This window comes from Hyperolius riggenbachi, chromosome 10 (assembly GCF_040937935.1).
Source record: "Hyperolius riggenbachi isolate aHypRig1 chromosome 10, aHypRig1.pri, whole genome shotgun sequence".
NCBI lineage: Eukaryota > Metazoa > Chordata > Amphibia > Anura > Hyperoliidae > Hyperolius > Hyperolius riggenbachi.
Genome location: NC_090655.1, coordinates 290,294,919 through 290,315,497, shown reverse-complemented (window position 1 = coordinate 290,315,497; position 20,579 = coordinate 290,294,919). Strand labels below are relative to the sequence as shown.

The window sequence follows — 20,579 nt, the reverse complement described above, 5'->3', positions numbered from 1 at the left end:
TTTGATTAATATAATAAAAAATAAAAATAGCAGCAGCAATCAAATACCACAAAAACAAAGCTCCATTTGTGAGAAGAAAAGGAGGTACATTTCATTTGGGTGGTAAGTTGTACGACCGAGCAATAAAGTTGTGAAGTGCCGAATTGTAAAAAAAATGGCCTGGTCACTAGGAGGGTATAAACCTCTGGGGCTCAAGTGGTTAAACGCCTCATAAAAAGAAACCTTTAAATTCTCAATCTTGCATATCAGAATTTATTGGTATCAAAATACACGCAGTTCCCATTAACCTTCTTGGCGGTTAATTAATTCTGCCAAATAGGCAGAAATACATTTTGTTTTTGTTTCATGTAAAGCTACCAGAGTGGTAGCTACATGACACAACACTAGAGGGCGCATGTGTCCCTCTAGTGCGATCGTCACCGGCATCAATAGCAAACAGGGGAACGCGTATATAGCGCGTTCCCCTGTTTGGCTTTTCCTGTCACCATGGCGACAATCGGAATGACGTCATGGACGTCCTGACGTCAGACGCCTCCGATCCAGCCCTTAGCGTTGCCTGGAAATCATTCGTCCGGGCAGCGCAGGGCTCTGGCGGGGGGGCCTCTTCTGCTGCTGTGTGTGGGCGATCGCCGTGCAGTGGCAGCGATCTAGCTGTACGCACGGCCAGCAAAGTACTAGCTGCGCGTACAGCACTTTAAATGGGGCGAATCGCCCCACCAGGGGCTGAGATATCTTCCGGAGCGGCTTATCCCAAGCTCAGCTCGGGGTTACCGCCAGGAGGGTTAAACCCCACGCCCCCCCCCCCTAAAAATGCCCTGCCTAGAAATTGGAACGCTCCTCACATTCACACACCAAGCATACACGAAGCACAGTCTCTGGCCAGATGCAGTGCTGTTGGCTAGTATGACATGAATGGAAGTCCTCATACAAGTCACCAAAATAGGAGCAAACAGGTTCTTAGATAGGAAATAGTTGGTGTGCTGCTGTGATCATCTTATCGTCCACAGATCTCGATTGCACAGTCCAATAATCTATTTGCCTCATAAAGTCCCTCCTGGCTCGTTACCCCATCAGTGGGTACACTTGTAGCAAAAATTACACCATAAACATGCTATTTCAAAATCTCCTTCTTAGGCTCAAAGACGTTATTGCATTAGAGGAATATTCCCTTAAGCTTTAGCCACGCTGCTTAGCAGCACTCACCACCTCTTCTATCCCCTCGTGCTGTCACCCACTCTATGGGCTTGTGGTTGCGGTGTCCCGCAGCTCACGCTGCCGACACTGTGATATCCGGGGTTCCGACGAGGTGTTTTCTCTGGCCGGCCGGACTCTGAGCTCCGCTTGCACGGTGGGTGACGCCAGGCTCCACGCTCTAACTCTGTCCGCTTGGTGACCACGCCTGCATATGCGTTACGCCCACTTAGTCACGTGGGCTTCATCAGTGCATCATGCTGTTAGTCTGACAGAGGGGGCGTTCTAGTAGCCCATTTATCTTCATCCCCCTGGACATTCCCAGCCCATGGGGCGGTTCCTGTTCTACACTAGGCATTGCCCTGCTGAGTTGTCTTTGCATTCAGGTTTGTTTTTATTTTATTTGCTCAACACACACACGCACGCACGCACGCACGCACGCACGCACGCACGCACGCACGCACGCACGCACGCACACACACACACACACACACACACACCTGAGTTATGCTTTTGTAAGCGTGTTTTAAGTGCATTTTTTGTCTGTCCAATATATTGCCAGCCACATGGACATTGTAGCATATAAATTACTGCTGCAGTTTTACAATGAATGAAATCATTGATATGATATTGTTGAAAAAAAAACAAAATAGTCCATAACAGACACAGAGGGAAACAATATTATATCAATGATTTTATTAATTGTAAAACTGCAGCAGTAATTTATATGCTACAATGTCCATGTGGCTGGCAATATATTGGACAGACAAAAAAAGCACTTAAAACACGCTTACAAAAGCATAACTCAGTGGCCAAATTGGCCGCTATAGATAAAGAGGAAGGCAAGACATTAACCACATTAGCAACACACGCCCTCAATACGCATGGTGGATCGCTTAAAGATTGGCTATTCTGTGGATTAGAAACAGTCAAAATGAACAATCGAGGAGGAGACATTACAAACAAATTATTACGAGCAGAACGGAGGTGGATCTACAGACTCCAGACTAGGAGCCCAATGGGGCTTAATGAAGATGCGAGCTTTGGGTGTTTCTTGCCCCAATAAATAGGTTGCATATGAGCAATTGGTGGATACTTGTATTGTGATGGGGTTGTTCTGTACAATAATGTGTGTTGCATGTGCTTAATTTTGTGCTTTTTTCCTTTTGAATGTTTCCAACAGACTGTAGTATGGCTTAATCTTCCGTGTCTGGAGATATCAAGTTGTGGTAAAATCAGTTAATTGGATGTGAGTATGGTTTATATTTATTGTATTTGTGAGTGGTGGCTGCACATTGTATGCCAAGTGGTGTTGGATTTTTATATCAACAAAAAGTTTTTACATGAACCGTTGGTGAGTACGGTCAGGGCCGGGCCGAGGCTGAAGAGGCTCCAGCCTCAGGGCGCAGTGTAGGAGGGGGCGCACAATTCATTCAGTTGTCATTCCCAATTGTGTTTGAAGCACAAAGAAATAAGAAAAGGGGATACATAGCAGTGACTGCAAGCCAGATAACTAGAGAAAAAGGTGTTGGGGGCCCTGGGGTGCCTCTTAATCTAATAGCAATCAGTGTGTGGCGGCTGGGGTGGGAGGGATGGAGGGGCGCACTTTGGTGTCTCAGCCTTGGGTGCTGGAGGACCTTGTCCCAGCTCTGAGTACGGTTATACTACAATATATGTTGTGTTTTTTAGAGTCTTCATCTGGCTCTGCACTTGTCTAGCACTTCGGTGGCACTTGGGTATTGTTTATGAATTATGTTCAATGATTGGGTTATGTATTACATACACCAGGTATTTGTGGCATTCATTTATAGTATCGTATGCCCAGGCCTCAGTTGGTGAGTATTGAGAGGCAGGGCTCACGTTTTTCACCATCATGTTTTTTGGTGTATTATATTTTGGTGATGTCACCTTTCAATTAGTTTCAGTTTATATTAATTGTTGTGTTTTTCTAGTTTTTTCCAGCATTTATTATCGCTGCAAGCACTTCCAAGCACGGTCACTTTTTGGATTCTTCTGGTTGGATCATCAATCAGTCTTACTATGGAGCACTATTCAGCACAAATATATATATATATACACCAAAATTTGTTTTTCAAATATTTCTTGATCCACTTGGAAATTGTGCAATAATTTATTTATTATTAGATGGGAGTAATGTTATATTTATTATCATTAGTACTTGATATCAAATACCCTTTTTGTATATATATGTTTTTGTTATACTTTTTTTTTTATTGATTTCCATCTGATCAATAGATGCATCATACAAGTTTTTAACATGAGTAGGAAAAGTAAAAAAGCATATTATCAACAGATATCACGGTAACAACATATATAACATTAGAGTAGGAATGTCAATAGTACTTTGTAATAGCAATAGAGACATTTCACATCAGGCGTGGAGAAGATTGCTTAGATAATCTTATGGAGGAAACAATCGTCTAACAAATAGCGTGGAAGTCCAATAAGATTGGGAGTGCATCTTCGGTGGCGGTGAGTTGTGGGTGTTGTTCTCATCCTGAATGCTTGTTACTGGTAGTATTTATAAAGTTTATATAAACCTAACCTATTGGAGGAAAAAGGAAGCTTATTCTCTCTATAGAAAATTATATCAATCGCTAAGAGAGGAAAGTAAACTTTTAAAGCTAAGAGGAAGAGGTTGTAGGGGAGGGGGGTGGGGGAGGGGTATGTAGGGAAATCAACTGGAGCGAGGAAGACGAGGCGATGCTTCTTGCTACCAGGGATATAGGAAATAGAAGAGAAAAGAAGGAGAAAGGCTTAGCCAGTGCCTTTGATTTGGTTTAGGGCCCAATGTTATTCTAAAAGATAATAGGATAATATAGTATCTCTCTGGTGTCATGAGATCTCTTCAGGGCTAATCTAGACGTGGAGCTATATTTTTATGGGGGTTGATAGACAGGGGATGTATAGGGCCATGAGTCCCACATTTTATGGAAGTTATTTTCTGTATCTCTCAGAGAAGCTGTCAATTGTTCCATGGATCTAGTCCAATTGACTTTGAGGATGACCTCCGAGATGTCTGGTGGAGCTATTTTCTTCCATGAAGAGGCTATAGCCATCTAGTTGCTGTTATAATATGGGTAATTAAACGATTCGTATGTTTGTTTATCCTTGGGATTGGTTTGCCTAAGAGCATGTGGAGGGGGTCAAGAGGTATCATGACACCAGTAGTGGAGTGGATAAGTTCTTGTATTTTACTCCACAGAGGGGAGAGAAGAGGGCAGAACCAGAAGATGTGTTCTTGGGTGCCTTTGTTATTGCATCCTCTCCAACATAGGTCAGACGTACCTGGGTAGGCTTTTGATAGAATTTCTGGTGTAAGGTACCAACAAAATAGAATTTTGTATATAGTCTCCCTGATTTGTATACACATTAAAGATCGTTTGGCATTGTCCCATATCTCGAGCCAGTCATCCAAGGATATAGATGTGGAGATTGCAGATGACCATTTTGCCATGTAAGAGTGGTCTGGTGACCAAGATCCAGATTTAGTCAACAACATGACATAAATTTAGGAAATCAGGCCTTTCTGATGTCCTGCACTGTCACATAGTCGCTCAAAAGGAGAGAAATGTAGCGTAGTATCAGATTTATGAATAGCTGAGTGGATGAAATGAATAATCTGATTATGCTCCATAATCAATTGAGGGGTGAAGGAGATTTTGTTTTCAAGTTGTGATCTGGTTCGTGCTTTACCTGTGAGGGGGTGTATCCAATCTTTAAGGTTAAAATATCCCAGTTTATACCAAGTGCTCATGAAGGACTCAGAAAGGCCTGGTTTGAAAGAGGGATTGCCCAGTATTGGCAATAATGGTGAAGGAGAGGACTTCAACCTGGCCATAGGGGCGGTGATGCGCCAGATATGTAGTGTGCATTTAATTGTGGGGAGTATAAGTTGCTGCTGTTGTATTTTGGGTAGAGTTTGTGTCCATAGTAAAGAAGCTAATGAAACAGGGAGCATATTAGTTGCTTCTCTGAGGCCCCATTTTGTGAATACTTTTAGGTCGGACCATTCAGATAGCTGACGTAGGTGAGCAGCATAGTAGTAGTAGCGTATATGTGGTAACCCAAGACCCCTTTGTTCTCTAGGAGAGAGAAGGATGTTTTTGTGGACTCTTGGTCGTCTATGGTTCCAGACAAATTTATGGAAGGCCGCTTGTAGAGTCGTCAATTGTAACAACACTTAAGTAGATAAACAGAACCGGCACTGCAACTGTCGATCAACATGCACAGAGACTAAAGTAGGTTGCCTTTAAGAGGATTGGTAACGGGTCATGCTACAAATAGCGTGCTCAGGCTTGAAAACAGCAGGTCATGGTAAGCAGAATGCAAGAGGAAAGTCGGCACATGCAAACGCGTAGCAGTAAAAAAGCTTTATTCTTGCGGCTTCATGCGGTTAGCATAGCGACACAAAGTTGATAAAAATTGTCCTACCCGTTACTCCATGTGGCTGTGGGGTGAGGTGGGAGCAGTGGGGGCCGCCTTACGACCGTTTCGCTCTCTTGAGCGTCTTCAGAGGCAATGCGCACGCCATATTGTGGGCTCTCGCCGTATATATTATGTGGGAAACTACCCATGGTGCTAGGCGTGCGGGTCCCCGCCGTACGTCCTCACTTCCGGGAGGTTGACGTCATCTGACGTCTTCCGCCCGGAAGCTCGGGCGTTCCACGCTGGCTGCAGCACCGGCGCACATAGCTCTGTGCGTCTAACAGTGCTGCAGCCACTAGATGGCAGCAAAGCATAGGAAAATGCTAAGCTGCGTTTCCGTGTGTCCTGCCAAGCAAACACGGAAAACCACAGCCTTGCAAGCTCTAAAAAGATAAAATGCGTTACATGGCATAAGTTATAATCTTCTACAGAGGAAGAGGGGTATAAAGGATGATAGGAGTAAAGATGAAAGAGCATCATTCACTTTTGAGTATACTCCCATGCACAAAGAAGTTAGAAATAGCATCCTGAATAATTGGAAGATCATTAAAAGAGACCCCATTTTAGGAGCTATTTACAAACAGCCACCGTTTACCAGAGTCGTCAATTGGTAGGGTGGTATCAGTACTGGAAGGGTTTCAAAAAGATATAAGAGACGGGGCAAGATATTCATTTTCAAAGCGTATATTCGGCCTAGCCAAGAAATCTTGTAGGCAGTCCATTTGTGTAAATCTTGCATGATTCGTTGTATAAGGGATGGGAAATTGCATTTGTATATAGTACTATAAGTGGGAGTAAGGTGGATTCTTAGGTATTTTAGGGAGTGGGTTTGCCATTTATAGGGAAAGCTACTTTGTAGAGAGGTAAGGAGGTCTGGGGGTACTTTTATAGATAAGGCTTCAGTTTTATCCTGATTCAGTTTGAAACCAGATAAAGACTCAAATAAAGATAGGGTGTCATGTAAAGCTGGTAATGAGGTAAGTGGGTTTACAATGGTCAGTAGAATGTCGTCTGCAAATAAGGAGATCTTATACTCGTGCTTACCATGGTTAACCCTGTTTATGTTAACATTTTGTCTAATTGCTTCTGCAAGAGGCTCGATGCTGAGGGCAAATAGGAGTGGGGAGAGGGGGCAGCCCTGTCTTGTGCCATTGCGATTTTGGAAGGGGTTAGGGGGGCAAAGGGTAGCTTGATTGAGGCTGTTGGGCTCGAATATAGAAATCTAATTAGGTGCATGAAGGGACCTGTAAAGCCTTGGTGTTCAAGTACTTTGAAAAGAAATGACCAGTTCAGTCGGTCAAAGGCCTTCTCTGCATCCAAACTTAGAAGCAGAGAAGACCTGGTGGTTCTACTCATTATAGATATTAAGTTTATAGCTCTACGCGTATTATCTCCCGCTTGACGGCCTTGGATGAAACCTACCTGGTCGTTATTTAGGAGTCTAATTAATATGGGGTTAAGACGATTAGCTATGGTTTTAGTAATGATTTTTAAGTCAGAATTTAAGAGGGAGATGGGTCTATAGCTTTGGGGGAGTTGGGGATCTTTTCCGTCCTTAGGGATGACTGTGATAAGTGAGTTAAGAATTGTATTGGGTGGGAGTTCACCCCTCATTATTTTATTGGCCATGTCAGTTAAATGTGGAATGAGAACTGATTGAAAGTATTTATAATATGAGTAGGGGACGCCGTCATGTCCTGGGGATTTAGAGGAGGGTAATTTTTTGAGGACGTCTAGTATCTCGGTCGTGGTGAAAGGGGTGTTCAGAGCAGTACGGTCTTGATCCGTTAGTTTGGGGAGGTGGAGCTGTTCCAAAAAACTTGATATTTTTTCAGGAAATTGTGGGCTGGTGGATGGATCTGGTAAGTTATAAAGTTGTTTATAGAAAGAGGCAGATATATTTGCAATTTTAGTCGGATCATAATGGGTGACACCCTGAGGATCCTTCATTGCGTAGATTGTGTGTTGGGAATTTTGTGGATTAAGCTTTCGAGCTAAGATAGTGTGCGGTTTATTGCCTCTCTCAAAAAACAACTGTCTGGTCCATTTAAGGCTTTTTTCAAGTTGGGAGGATTGGAGAGTGCGAATATCTAGTTTAAGTTGCTGAATAGCCGAGAAGTTCTCCTGTGTAGGTTGTTGTTTATATACGTTAAATGCTTTTGCGAGGGATATATTTAGTTCTTTGAGTTTGTTTGAGGTGTATTGTTTTTTTTTCTAGAGCCCTGTGCAATAAAAAAGCCCCTAATGAAAGCTTTATGGGATTCCCAGACTAGGCCAAGCGATGGTACTGAGCCAGTAATTGTTTCAAAAAATGATTGTAGTTCCTCTAGACATTTTGAAGTGATCAATTTGTCTTTTAATAGGGATTCATTTAGTCTCCAGTGCATTGGTTTATGTGGGTTGGACCACCAGTCAATATCTACTAGGACTGCTTGGTGATCAGACCAGGCGGTGGAGATTATAGAAGCATCAGTTAGAATGGGGAGGAGTTGGGCTTTGGCAAAGAAATAGTTGATTTGTGAATGTCATGCATGGGGGGTGAGAGAAGAATATGAAGTCAGTCATTGTTGGGTTGACTATTCTCCATAGGTCTAATAAGCCGAACTTTCGGAGGAGTATACAAAAGTTACGGGAGTTTCGGTCGTGTGAAGCGAATGAGGACGGGGAAATATTTTTGCTTCTATCTTTAATGGAGGAAAAGGCCAGGTTGAAGTCCCCTCCCAAGATAATTGTACCCTTAGCATTCTTTTGCAGTTTGGTGAGGAAAGAGGACAAGAAGGAAAGTTGTTGTGTGTTTGGAACATATACGTTTGCTAGTGTAATTGGTTTACCTGCGAGGGAACCCAATAAAATCAAGAAGTGTCCTTTGTCATCACGTATAATTTTTTCTACTTGTAGGGGAAATCCTTTCTTGCAGATTAGTGCTACCCCAGCTCTTTTTTTAGACCCAGAAGCTAGGAACACGTCAGTATAATATTTATTGTGGAGGCGTACGGAGTCTTGAGGGGTCAAGTGTGTCTCCTGAAGGAAGGCTAGATCTACATCAAGTCTCCGCAGGTTTCTCAGAAGAGACATTCTTTTTTGAGGAACATTAAGGCCCTTAGTGTTTAACATATAGAGCTTAACCATTATCTAGAAAGAGAAGTGAATTAACAAGTAGGCGACTGGTAACCCTTAAGTATAGAATCCTAACATAGCATGGAAGTGTATAGAAGAAAGGAAGAAAAAGTGTATATACATAAATCACAAATATGCAATATAACGCCTTTTGAGCAAAGCAAAAATTTTGATAGCCACTGTATAGGTTGTGGCAACAGGTAAGGACAACTAAAATTAGTTGTAAAAGGTTAAAGTGCCAGAGGGTGACCGGTCCTCTAGGGGGCCAGGCAGTCTCATAGGCACTTTTTCGGAGGTACATGTAGGGGCCCAAGAAAGAACCCTCAGAGTCCAGAGCCCGATCCCCAGTTTAAGAAAGGTTAAGGAGATCATGGGTTATTGTGGGCTAGTTATATCAGATGGGGAAGGCTTATAGAGTCCCGCTAATCCGCCATTAACAATTTCCCTGTATGGATAGTTCAACTAGGCAGAGCTTCCATTTCATCCTGATGTTCAGGGTAAGTGAGGCTGCGTACAGGGGGTTTGTTCCACTCGGATACATGCCGAATCTTTCGTGGTGGGGATCTGGCAGATGAAGAGAAAGAGTGTTGCACAGGTAATATTGACGGTAGTCGGAGACCCGATTGCTTCAGGAACATAGGAGCATCATCTAAGTCGGTAAGTGTGAACTGAGCCCCTAATCTGCTAAGCATAAGGCGGAATGGGAACCCCCATTTATAGGGGATTTTTGCGTCATTTAGCAATTGCGTAACAGGTTTGAGGGCCCTCCTTTTGTTCAGAGTGATAATTGACAAGTCGTTGTAAATCGACAGTTCATCTCCTTTAAATGGCACTTTGGGGGTATTGCGTAGGGCACACATTAAGGCTTCTTTCGCTTCATAGTAATGGAGTCATATTATTACATCCTTGGGACGGCGTGCTGTCAGTTGCCGTTCTCCCAAGGATCGGTGAGCACGATCCATTCGCCAGAATTCACTTGGCACTATAGAGTTATAGAGTTCAGTGAGATGCGGTTTTAGGAGATCAGGTGTGATCGCTGCGGACATGCCTTTGATTCTGATATTCTGTCTCCTGTCTCTATTCTCACTGTCTTCCTGAGCAGATCTAATAGCTTTCAAGTCATTCTGTATAATATGCTGCTCATCCTCTAATTCGTGCTGTTTAATGGTTAGAGTGTCCATCTTTGCCTCTAAGCTGTTGGTGCGTTCACCTAAAGATGTAATGTCCCCCTTAAGGTCTTTAATGGCAGAGAGTATTACTTGCTGCAGTGAATCATGCAGAGCGTGATAATGCTTGTCTAGTGTTACCTCCAGCATTGCTGCAGTCAGCGGTGTCTCCCCTGCAGGCTGTGAGGCCGTTCCAGTGTGCTGCTGCTGTGAGGTATGGAGAGCGGGTGCAGAGCCTGCAGGAGCAGCGTGGTCGGCACCATCTTGGGAGGGAGGAGGGCGGATGGACCGATCCATGGATCCGGCTTGTGCGGCTGGTTTGGGGGCTGTTTTTGTAGCCATCTGTGCAGGGAGATGATCTCCGTATCCGCCGAGCTTTTGGAGCGGAGAGGGAGCGGATAGCGGCGGTTTCAGTGCGGGGACGGGCCGGAGCTCTGTCTCTCTTGGATCCGCCGCGCATGCGCCTCCCCTGTATATATATGTTTTTTATATACATGTATGTATTTTTATATAGTATGTATATTGGGTTTATTTATGGGATTATACAGGATCTTCTCAAAAAATTAGCATATTGTGATAAAGTTCATTATTTTCTGTAATGTACTGATAAACATTAGACTTTCATATATTTTAGATTCATTACACACAACTGAAGTAGTTCAAGCCTTTTATTGTTTTAATATTGATGATTTTGGCATACAGCTCATGAAAACCCCAAATTTCCTATCTCAAAAAATTAGCATATTTCATCCGACCAATAAAAGAAAAGTGTTTTTAAAACAAAAAAATGCCAACCTTCAAATAATTATGTTCAGTTATGCACTCAATACTTGGTCGGGAATCCTATTGCAGAAATGACTGCTTCAATGCGGCGTGGCATGGAGGCAATCAGCCTGTGGCACTGCTCAGATGTTATGGAGGCCCAGGATGCTTCAATAGCGGCCTGAAGCTCATCCAGAGTGTTGGGTCTTGCGTCTCTCAACTTTCTCTTCACAATATCCCACAGATTCTCTATGGGGTTCAGGTCAGGAGAGTTGGCAGGCCAACTGAGCACAGTAATACCATGGTCAGTAAACCATTTACCAGTGGTTTTGGCACTGTGAACAGGTGCCAGGTCGTGCTGAAAAATGAAATCTTCATCTCCATAAATCTTTTCAGCAGATGGAAGCATGAAGTGCTCCAAAATCTCCTGATAGCTAGCTGCATTGACCCTGAACTTGTATTATATTAGCACTACCATCCCACAGTGTGCCCGCCTGCATGGACGGGACCCTGGCTGTGACTTTCCAGATGCTTTGATGGAGAGCAGTATGCTGTGTCCACTTCAGGTTCACTGCAGGTAACATTTTCACCATTCCTTACTTATCACCAGTGTGAGATTTCTTATGACTGATAAGGTTTGACTTCCGTACAAAACATTTCCCACACTCAGCACATGAATAGGGCTTTTCACCAGTGTGAGATCTCTCATGTGTGACAAGGCCTGTTCTCTGAACAAAACATTTCCCACACACAGTACAAGAATAGGGTTTCTCACCAGTGTGAGATCTCTCATGATTTACCAGCTGTGTTTTAAGTGCAAAACATTTCCCACACTCAGCACATGAATAGGGCCTCTCACCAGTGTGAAATCTCTCATGTCTGACAAGGCCTGATTTCTGTCCAAAACATTTCCCACACTCAGCACATGAATATGGCTTCTCTCCAGTGTGAGTTCTCACATGTCTGTCAAGCTCTGATTTACACAAAAAATATTTTCCACACTCACAACATGAATAGGGCTTATCTCCAGTGTGAGATCTCACATGTCTGACAAGCTCCGATTTCCATACAAAACATTTCTCACACTCAGCACAGGAATATTGCATCTCACCAGTGTGGGATCTCCCATGAATGACAAGATGATATTTCTTTGCAAAACATTTTCCACACTCAGCACATGAATAGATTATCTCATCTGTGTGAGATCTCTCATGATAGACAAGACTTCCTTTTGTTCTAAAACATTTCCCACACTCAGAACAGGAATACAGCTTCTCTCCAGTGTGAGATCTCTCGTGTATAACAAGCTTTGTTTTCTGCCTAAAACATTTCCCACACCCAGCACATGAATAGGGCTTCTGTCCAGTGTGTGATTTCTCATGTATGACAAGATCTGATTTCTGTACAAAACATTTCCCACACTCAGCACATGGATAGGGCTTCTCACCAGTGTGAATTGCCTCGTGCCTGACAAAGCTTCCTTTAGTTCCAAAACATTTCCCACACTCAGCACATGAATAGGGCTTTTCACCAGTGTGCGTTTTCTCATGATTGACAAGATGAGACTTCTGTACAAAACATTTCCCACACTCAGCACATGAATATGGCTTCTCTCCAGTGTGAGATCTCTCATGTACAACAAGCTGTGATTTCCGTTCAAAACATTTCCCACACTCAGCACATGAATATGGCTTCTCACCAGTGTGAGATATCTCATGAATTTGAAGCTGTGATTTCTGCGCAAACCATTTCCCACACTCAGCACATGAATAGTGCATTTCTCCAGTGTGAGATCTCTCATGTGTGACAAGATGGGATTTATCTGCAAAACATTCCCCACACTCAGCACATGAATAGGGCTTCTCACCAGTATGTGATCTCTCATGCCTGGCAAGCTGTGATTTCTGTGCAAAACATTTCCCACACTCAGCACATGAATAGGGCTTCTCACCAGTGTGAGATCTTTCATGTGTGGCTAGCTGCGATTTATATAAAAAACATTTCCCACACTCAGCACATGAATAGGGCATCTCTCCAGTGTGAGATCTTTCATGTGTGGCTAGCTGCGATTTATATAAAAAACATTTCCCACACTCAGCACATGAATAGGGCATCTCTCCAGTGTGAGATTTTTCATGTGCAACAAGCTGTGATTTATATAAAAAACATTCCCCACACTCAGTGCATGAATAGGGCTTCTTATCAGTGTGAGATCTCTCATGTATGAGAAGCTGCGATTTCCATAGAAAACATTTCCCACACTCGGCACATGAAAAGGGCTTCCAGGCAGTGTGAGATTTCTCATGATTGACAAGCTGTGATTTCCATACAAAACATTTCCCACACATGGAGCAGGAATAAGACCCTCCAGCAGGGGGAGAGCTGTGCTGGGTATGAGGCCCCTCAGGGTTAGACAGGTGAGGGGAGTCTGGGGGAATATTTGGGGTGACCAGGATATCTGCAGGAGACTCTTGTCCAGTGACATCATCATCCGCTGTACAGTCTGTGGATACAGAGAGACGAGTCTCTGAGAGGTTCCTGATGCCGGGACTCCGCGCTGCAAATAGAGAAACATCATCACTTTCCTGTTAGAGAATTCTGAGGGGAGGAGCAATTATCATTAGGGGGGGGTCAGTGAGCTGCTGAGAATTCCAAGTTGGTGCAAAGTTTATGCAGATTGGAAATGGACCAAATGCAGCAGCTGCATAACTTTGCTTATAATTAGCATATAATTAGCACTTCTCATTAATAGGCATGTCACTGACCATCACTAGTTATCAGCCCGACTAAGAACTGCAGAAGGTTGTGCTCATTACAGGCAGCCAATCGCAGGACAACAACTTTGCTTTGCATGAAAGTTTCATGCGGCTAGGAATTCAGCCAATCAAATGCATTTCCTTACAAATTTTATCTGCATACAATTTGCATTATATATGCATACAAGTCACAGTTTTGCGACAATCAATAAACGTGACCAAACTCCCAGCACTGCCCCCCCCCCCCCCCTGGGGCCCAGTGTAAGGTACACATTACCGGTCCGCGGCCTCTGCTTGTCCTCCCCCCCCCCGGTGTCCAGTGTAAGGTATACATTACCGGTCCTCGGCCTCTGCTTGCCCCCCCCCCGGTGCCCAGTGTAAGGTATATATTACCGGTCCTCTGCCTCTGCTTGTCTCCCCCCCCCCCCCCCGGTGCCCAGTGTAAGGCATACATTACCGATCCGCGGCCTCTACTTGTCCCTACCCCCCCCCCCCCCCCCGGTGCCCAGTGTAAGGTACACATTACCGGTCCTCTGCCTCTGCTTCCCTCCCCCGGTGCCCAGTGTAAGGTATATATTAGCGGTCCTCAGCCTCTGCTTGTCCTCCCCCCCCCCCCCCCCGGTGCCCAGTGTAAGGCATACATTACCGGTCCGCGGCCTCTGCTTGTCCCCACCCCCCCCCCCCCCCCCGGGGCCCAGTGTAAGGTGTACATTACCGGTCCTCGGCCTCTGCTTGTCCCCACCCCCCCGGTGCCCAGTGTAAGGTATACATTACCGGTCCTCAGCCTTTGCTTGTCCCCCCCCCGGTGCCCAGTGTAAGGCATACATTACCGGTCCGCGGCCTCTACTTGTCCCTCCACCCCCCCCCCCCCCCCGGGGACCAGTGTAAGGTGTACATTACCGGTCCTTGGCCTCTGCTTTTCCCTCGTCCGGTGCCCAGTGTAAGGTATACATTACCGGTCCGCGGCCTCTGCTTGTCCCCACCCCCCCGGTGCCCAGTGTAAGGTATACATTACCGGTTCTCGGCCTCTGCTTGTCCCCACCCCCCCGGTGCCCAGTGTAAGGTATACATTACCGCTCCTCGGCCTCTGCTTGAAACTCCTCCCCCCCGGTGCCCAGTGTAAGGTATACATTACCGCTCCTCGGCCGCTGCTTGACCCTTCCCCCTACCCCCCGGTGCCCAGTGTAAGGTATACATTACCGCTCCTGGGCCTCTGCTCGTTTCCCCCCCCCCTCTGGTGCCTAATGTAAGGCATACATTACCGCTCCTCGGCCTCTGCTTGCCCCCCCCCCCCCCGGTGCCCAGTGTAAGGTATACATTACCGCTCCTCGGCCTCTGCTTGCCCCCCCCCCCCCGGGTACCCAGTGTAAGGTACACATTACCGATCCTCGGCCTCTGCTTGTCCCCCGATGCTCTGGGCACTTTCCACTCTCCATACGCGCACGCCCCACGTGGGTTTCTAGTAAGGTCACGCATCTGACATCACACGCGCACCCTTACTAGGAAACCACCTGGAAGGGGGGGTTTGGAGGTTCTGCATACATATAAACATGCTGCAATTTGACTGGTTAATTGCTCAGGCGTGCACCACCTCTATCAGGCTGAAAATGCATGCCCTGTGTTAGCTGCTCCCAGCCTGTATTCCTGAGTTTCCCGTTTGCATGGTAAGTAATAGTAGTTATGCATATGATTTGCATCTGAATTGAATGTGAAGTGTGCAGACAGCCTATTAGAGGTGCTGCACATGTGAGCTGTTGGTCGTTTCAGATGCAGCCTTTGTGGTATGCGCTGGCTCTCTCCTCGCTGTCCAGGAAACCACCTGGGACGCGCATGTATGCAGAGCAGAGGAATCCCGAAAGCCAGCAGGGGACAAGTGCAGGTCCTCGGACAGGGCACACAAGGCCGAGGCGTCAGATGCGGTGAATAGGGATGCTCCTCACAACCTCGAGTCACAAGCATTTGTTCACTATCCACCGCCGTGATCCGAATCAGATCACGGACTCCACCGTGGTTACTACTATTCGGACCGCGATCACTACCCTGACCGGTGGAAATGACGTCCCTGGGCCAATCAGAGGCCCCCAGCCAGACACTAGCAATCAATCATAGGAGGGAAGGCTCTGCCCTCCCCTCCCCTCCTGTATATAAAGCGGCGGCCATGATGAAAGCTTCATCCTTGCTAGACTGTGGCACTGAGAGGCATATCCAGGCCATATGGGCAAAGCGAGAGCATTCCAAATGCAGCATTTTCACTCATTACATTGTCCTCTTACTGTATTTGATACTTGTATTTAGCTAGCTATCCAGTGATGAACTTAAGTTAGTTGTAGTCAGTGTTGTACTTCTCAGTGACAGTGTACTGATTGCTGTACTAAATGCAGGCAGGTTCACTGATTCTACTGCTGTATTACCGTATTTGATACTTGTATTTAGCTAGCCAGCCAGCCAGCGATCAATTTAAGTTAGTCAGTCGCTCAGTGTAGTCAGTGTCAGTGACATTGAACTGTGTGCCGTGCAGCCAGTTACTTTGCTGTGCATAGTGCAGGCAGACCGCTGTCCACAGATTTTTGTGCTCTATATTACTGTATTTGATACTTGTATTCAGCTAATCAGCCAGTGATCAACTTCAGTTAGCTGTAGTCACTAGTCAGTCACTCAGTGTAGCCAGTGACATGGTACTGTGCCAGCGTGCCGTTACTTTGCTGTGCGTAGTGCAGGCAGACCGCTGTTCACTGATTTTCGTGCTCTATTACTGTATTTAGTATTTGCACCATCTGCACATTTTTTTTTTGCTTTTCTGTCTGTTTGAAAACCAGAGGGAGAGCCGCTGCACCCTCTGTGCACCGAAGGGGGTTGTTTATGTCCCCAGTATGGAATTATTTCCATGTGTCCACCCTGGATGTAAGCTATGCAGTGTGCAACTCCTGCCAGAAAACCTTGAGCCGCGGGCGCAACGCAGACAAGATGGGTACCTCATCCCTCCAGGCCCACCTGAAGAGCTATCACTGCAAGGACTATGAAGAGTTCAAGAGGTTGAAGGACCAGCAAGAGGGTGGTCAGAGCCGGAGACTCACCACCGCAGCAGCATCATCCCTCCCTCAGGGTCGTGAAGCCGCCGCAGCACGCAAATGCACTTTTCCATCCAGTGCGCCTTTGGCAGCTCATGACACAGATATTGAGGCGGGTGAGGCCAGCCATTCCTCATTGGCCTCCTCAGCTTCCCCTTTAGGACATCGACAGACCCTGCTGAGCGACAGCTTTTAGGGTTTGACCAAACCTCTGCCTCCTAGCCACAGACGCATCCGGAAGCTGAACGGCTTGCTGGCCCGGACCATGTGTTCCAAACTCCTTCCCTACTCCCTGGTGCAGGAGGGAAGTGATATGCGCACGCTGCTCCAGTTTGGCATCCCAGAGTGGCAAATCACCAGCCGCCACTACTTTCCAAGGACCGCCAACCCAGCACTGCACGAGTTTGCGGTGGCAAACGTGTCCCATTCGCTCGACTACTCCATGATCGAGCGGGTCCACATCACCATGGACTCGTGGAGCAGCTGATTTGGGACAGGCCGCTACCAGTCCTTTACAGCGCACTGAGTGACATTGGTGGAAGGGAGGGAGGACGAGCGCAGCAGCAGGCCACTGTCAAGCGCTGCTGAAATTGGTCAGCCTGGGGAAGGACAAACTGACGGCCGCCCACGCTCTGGCCGCCCTCAGGGTGCAGGAGTGAAGGTGGCTGACCCTCAGAGGCCTGGAAGTGGGATATGTGGCGGCCGACAATGGGGCCAACCTGGTGGCCACAGTGCAGCAGGGAAACCTCCAGCACATCCCCTGCTTGCCCCATGTGCATAATTTGGTAGTGCAGCGCTTCCTGCGCACCTACCAGGGGATGAGCGACCTGCTGCAAGGTGCTTGGGAGGTGGTGCACCATTTCTGCCACTGCCTCTGCAACCCTGGCCCACCTGCCGCAGCTCGAGGGCCTGCCCTCACACCGCCTGATCATATTTGTCCCAACTCGCTGGAACTCATCCCTGGCAATGTTGGAGCGGCTGTGTCAGCACAGGGTGGCTCTTAGGGCCTACATGCTAGACCCAAGTGTCCCCAACAACCAGCAATTCCTTATGATAACTGCAGCTCGGTAGACACAGATGCAGCAAGTGTGCCTGGTGCTGACTCCCTTCCTGCAGGGAACCAAGATGGTCAGCCAGGAGCGGGCCTCCGTGTGTGAGTGGGTGGCCTTGGTTTGCCTGCTGGACATGGCAATGTGTGATCTGATAAAAGAAGGGGAGGCAGCCCTGAGGCAGCTGGATCCACCTCACAGGAGGAGGAGGACAACGACTTTCAGGTAGTGGAGGAGAAATTGGAGGTCCCTAACCTGGATGCTGAGGGGGAGCAGCAGAGCGCCACTGCCGTAGTACGAGGGTGGAGGTCTGAGGAGGAGGACACGGCGGACGGGCATGTCCTCGGGGATGACGATGAAGATGTGTCTGCCAATGCCAGACCCTTCCCCATGGCTGCTGCACATGTTGCGCTGCCTTCGCTGGGACCCCCGGGTAATCCCGATGCGTGAAAGGAAGACATCTGGATCACCGTGATGCTGGACCCGCGTCTGAAGGGGAAGCTGGGGGAGTTCATGTTGCCATCCACCACCGAGCAACGCACAAGGGAGTTGCAGGGGCCCTTGTGCGCAGACTACTGGAAGCATTCCCCCAGACTTCCACCCCCACTGTTGCTGTTCTGCCAACCCAACAACAGGTGCCTGCGGCCGCCACCAGCACCACCAGCAACAGCAGCCGGCGCCCTGGAGACCTTCTGAGCCTAAGCAAGAGCCTGTATGCAGTGCAGCGGCCCAGAGCAGAGGTGCCAGCCACAGCATCCTTCTCCAACAAGCAGCAGCAGCAGCGACTGACCAGCATGGTGTCTAACTACATGGGGTCATTCTGCAGGCTCAATGACACAGACAGCCCCATGGACCACCTTCCAGTGTCCTCTCCGAGAGATGCTTCAGTGCGGCCGGTGGCGTGGTCACCGAGAAGCGCTCTCAGCTCTCCCACGCCTCTGTGGGCAAACTCACCTTCCTGGAAATGAACCAGGCTTGGGTGGAAGGTGAGTTCCTGGTTCCTGCTGTCAGCCACTGGGGGACAAGAAGTGGCTGCTGGAATTTTTATAATTCCTGCCTTTCCAAAGCAAGTTAGAACCTAGTACTCCTAATTGGCCTGGTTCATTTCATGTTTTGCTGTGGTGACACCCGTCGTGTCCCATGGCCTCATATGCTGCTGCTGACTCACGCTGCTCCTCCTGCTGCGGCATTTCCCTACTGCAGTCTGTGTTTCCACCGCCAGGGTCCACGGATGCATATCATTTTTAGGCAGCATTATCATGCTGTGGTACCACCAGTGAGGTGCCATGGTCGTTCTGTGCTGCTGCACTGACCGCTTTAGTCGTCCTCCTGCTTCCACTGAGTTTCCCTACTAAAGTCTGTGTTCCCACCACCACCAGGGTCCATGGACAACTCTGCTGCCATGTCATTGCTATCGCTGCAAGACAAAAGAAAATGACAAAAACCGCTCTGGGTGTTTTAGGATTTTCTCACCTAATATCTCCGGTGTCTAGAGAGTGGCAATTGACAAAAAACTTCAAGAGATTATCTTGGACTATTCTGGTCACAAAAGGCTGGTGAATGAGAGAGGTGTAAGGCGAGCAGCAAGCATAGTCCGCAGCAACAGAAGAGCAACAACACAACAGATTACAGCTGAATTCATCACAAAGCCTATCCCAATGCACAACAAGAAGGACTTTGCAAAGGATGGGCTTTAGCAGCTGGAGACCATCAAGAGTGCCTTAGGTATCTCAGAAAATAGGAAAAGACGCCTGTTGTGGGCCCTTGTCACCATGCTCGATCGGTCTCCAACGGTTTGAGGAACATCAATCAGAGTTCAACCTGCTTCCCATGGCCCCTGACCTCAATCCTGCTGAGCATTTGTGGGGTGAAGACAAAAGATCACTTCAAAGCTTGGAAACGCCAACATCCAATCTGACCCAACTTAGAGCTGCCATTATGTCAGCACGGGCCAACATTCCTCAGTAACGATATCAGCATCTTGTGGCGTCTATGCCAGAAGAATATCAGCTGTGATCAGGGCTAAAAGGTGGACCAACATATTTCTGGGTGTCTCTAATATTTTCGCCAGTATATAATACTATACATGTGCAGTGACCATTATCAGCTTATAACAGGCCAGTAACACTAAGTCACCCCTACTGTGACCAATCTGTGTACAGTAATGTGCAGTGACCATTATCAGCTTATAACAGGCCAGTAACACTAAGTCACCCCTACTGTGGCCAATCTGTGTACAGTAATGTACAGTGACCATTATCAGCTTATTACAGGCCGGTAACACTAAGTCACCCCCCTACTGTGACCAATCTGTGTACAGTAATGTACAGTGACCATTATCAGCTTATTACATGCCGGTAACACTAAGTCACCCCCTACTGTGACTAATCTGTGTACAGTAATGTACAGTGACCATTATCAGCTTATTACAGGCCAGTAACACTAAGTCACCCCTACTGTGACCAATCTGTGTACAGTAATGTACAGTGACCATTATCAGCTTAATACAGGCCAGTAACACTAAGTCACCCCTACTGTGACCAATCTGTGTACAGTAATGTACAGTGACCATTATCAGTTTATTACAGGCCGGTAACACTAAGTCACCCCTACTGTGACCAATCTGTGTACAGTAATGTACAGTGACCATTATCAGCTTATTACAGGCCGGTAACACTAAGTCACCCCTACTGTGACCAATCTGTGTACAGTAATGTACAGTGACCATTATCAGCTTATTACAGGCCAGTAACACTAAGTCACCCCCTACTGTGACCAATCTGTGTACAGTAATGTACAGTGACCATTATCAACTTATTACAGGCCAGTAACACTAAGTCACCCCTCCTGTGCCCAATCTGTGTACAGTAATGTACAGTGACCATTATCAGCTTATTACAGGCCAGTAACACTAAGTCACCCCTACTGTGACCAATCTGTGTACAGTAATGTACAGTGACCATTATCAGCTTAATACAGGCCAGTAACACTAAGTCACCCCTACTGTGACCAATCTGTGTA

General features: G+C 46.9%; 1 protein-coding gene across 1 annotated transcript in view; it reads right to left on the bottom strand.

The window, feature by feature from the left end:
* Nucleotides 1-10,613: 10,613 nt before the first annotated feature.
* The window catches only part of LOC137535590 (zinc finger protein 208-like), a 269,482-nt gene continuing 259,516 nt past the window's right edge, over nucleotides 10,614-20,579 (bottom strand). The window contains exon 12 of the mRNA XM_068257441.1: nucleotides 10,614-12,880. Coding sequence (XP_068113542.1) covers nucleotides 11,282-12,880 — 1,599 coding nt within the window. The 3' untranslated portion in view covers nucleotides 10,614-11,281. The remainder of the gene's footprint in view (nucleotides 12,881-20,579) is intronic.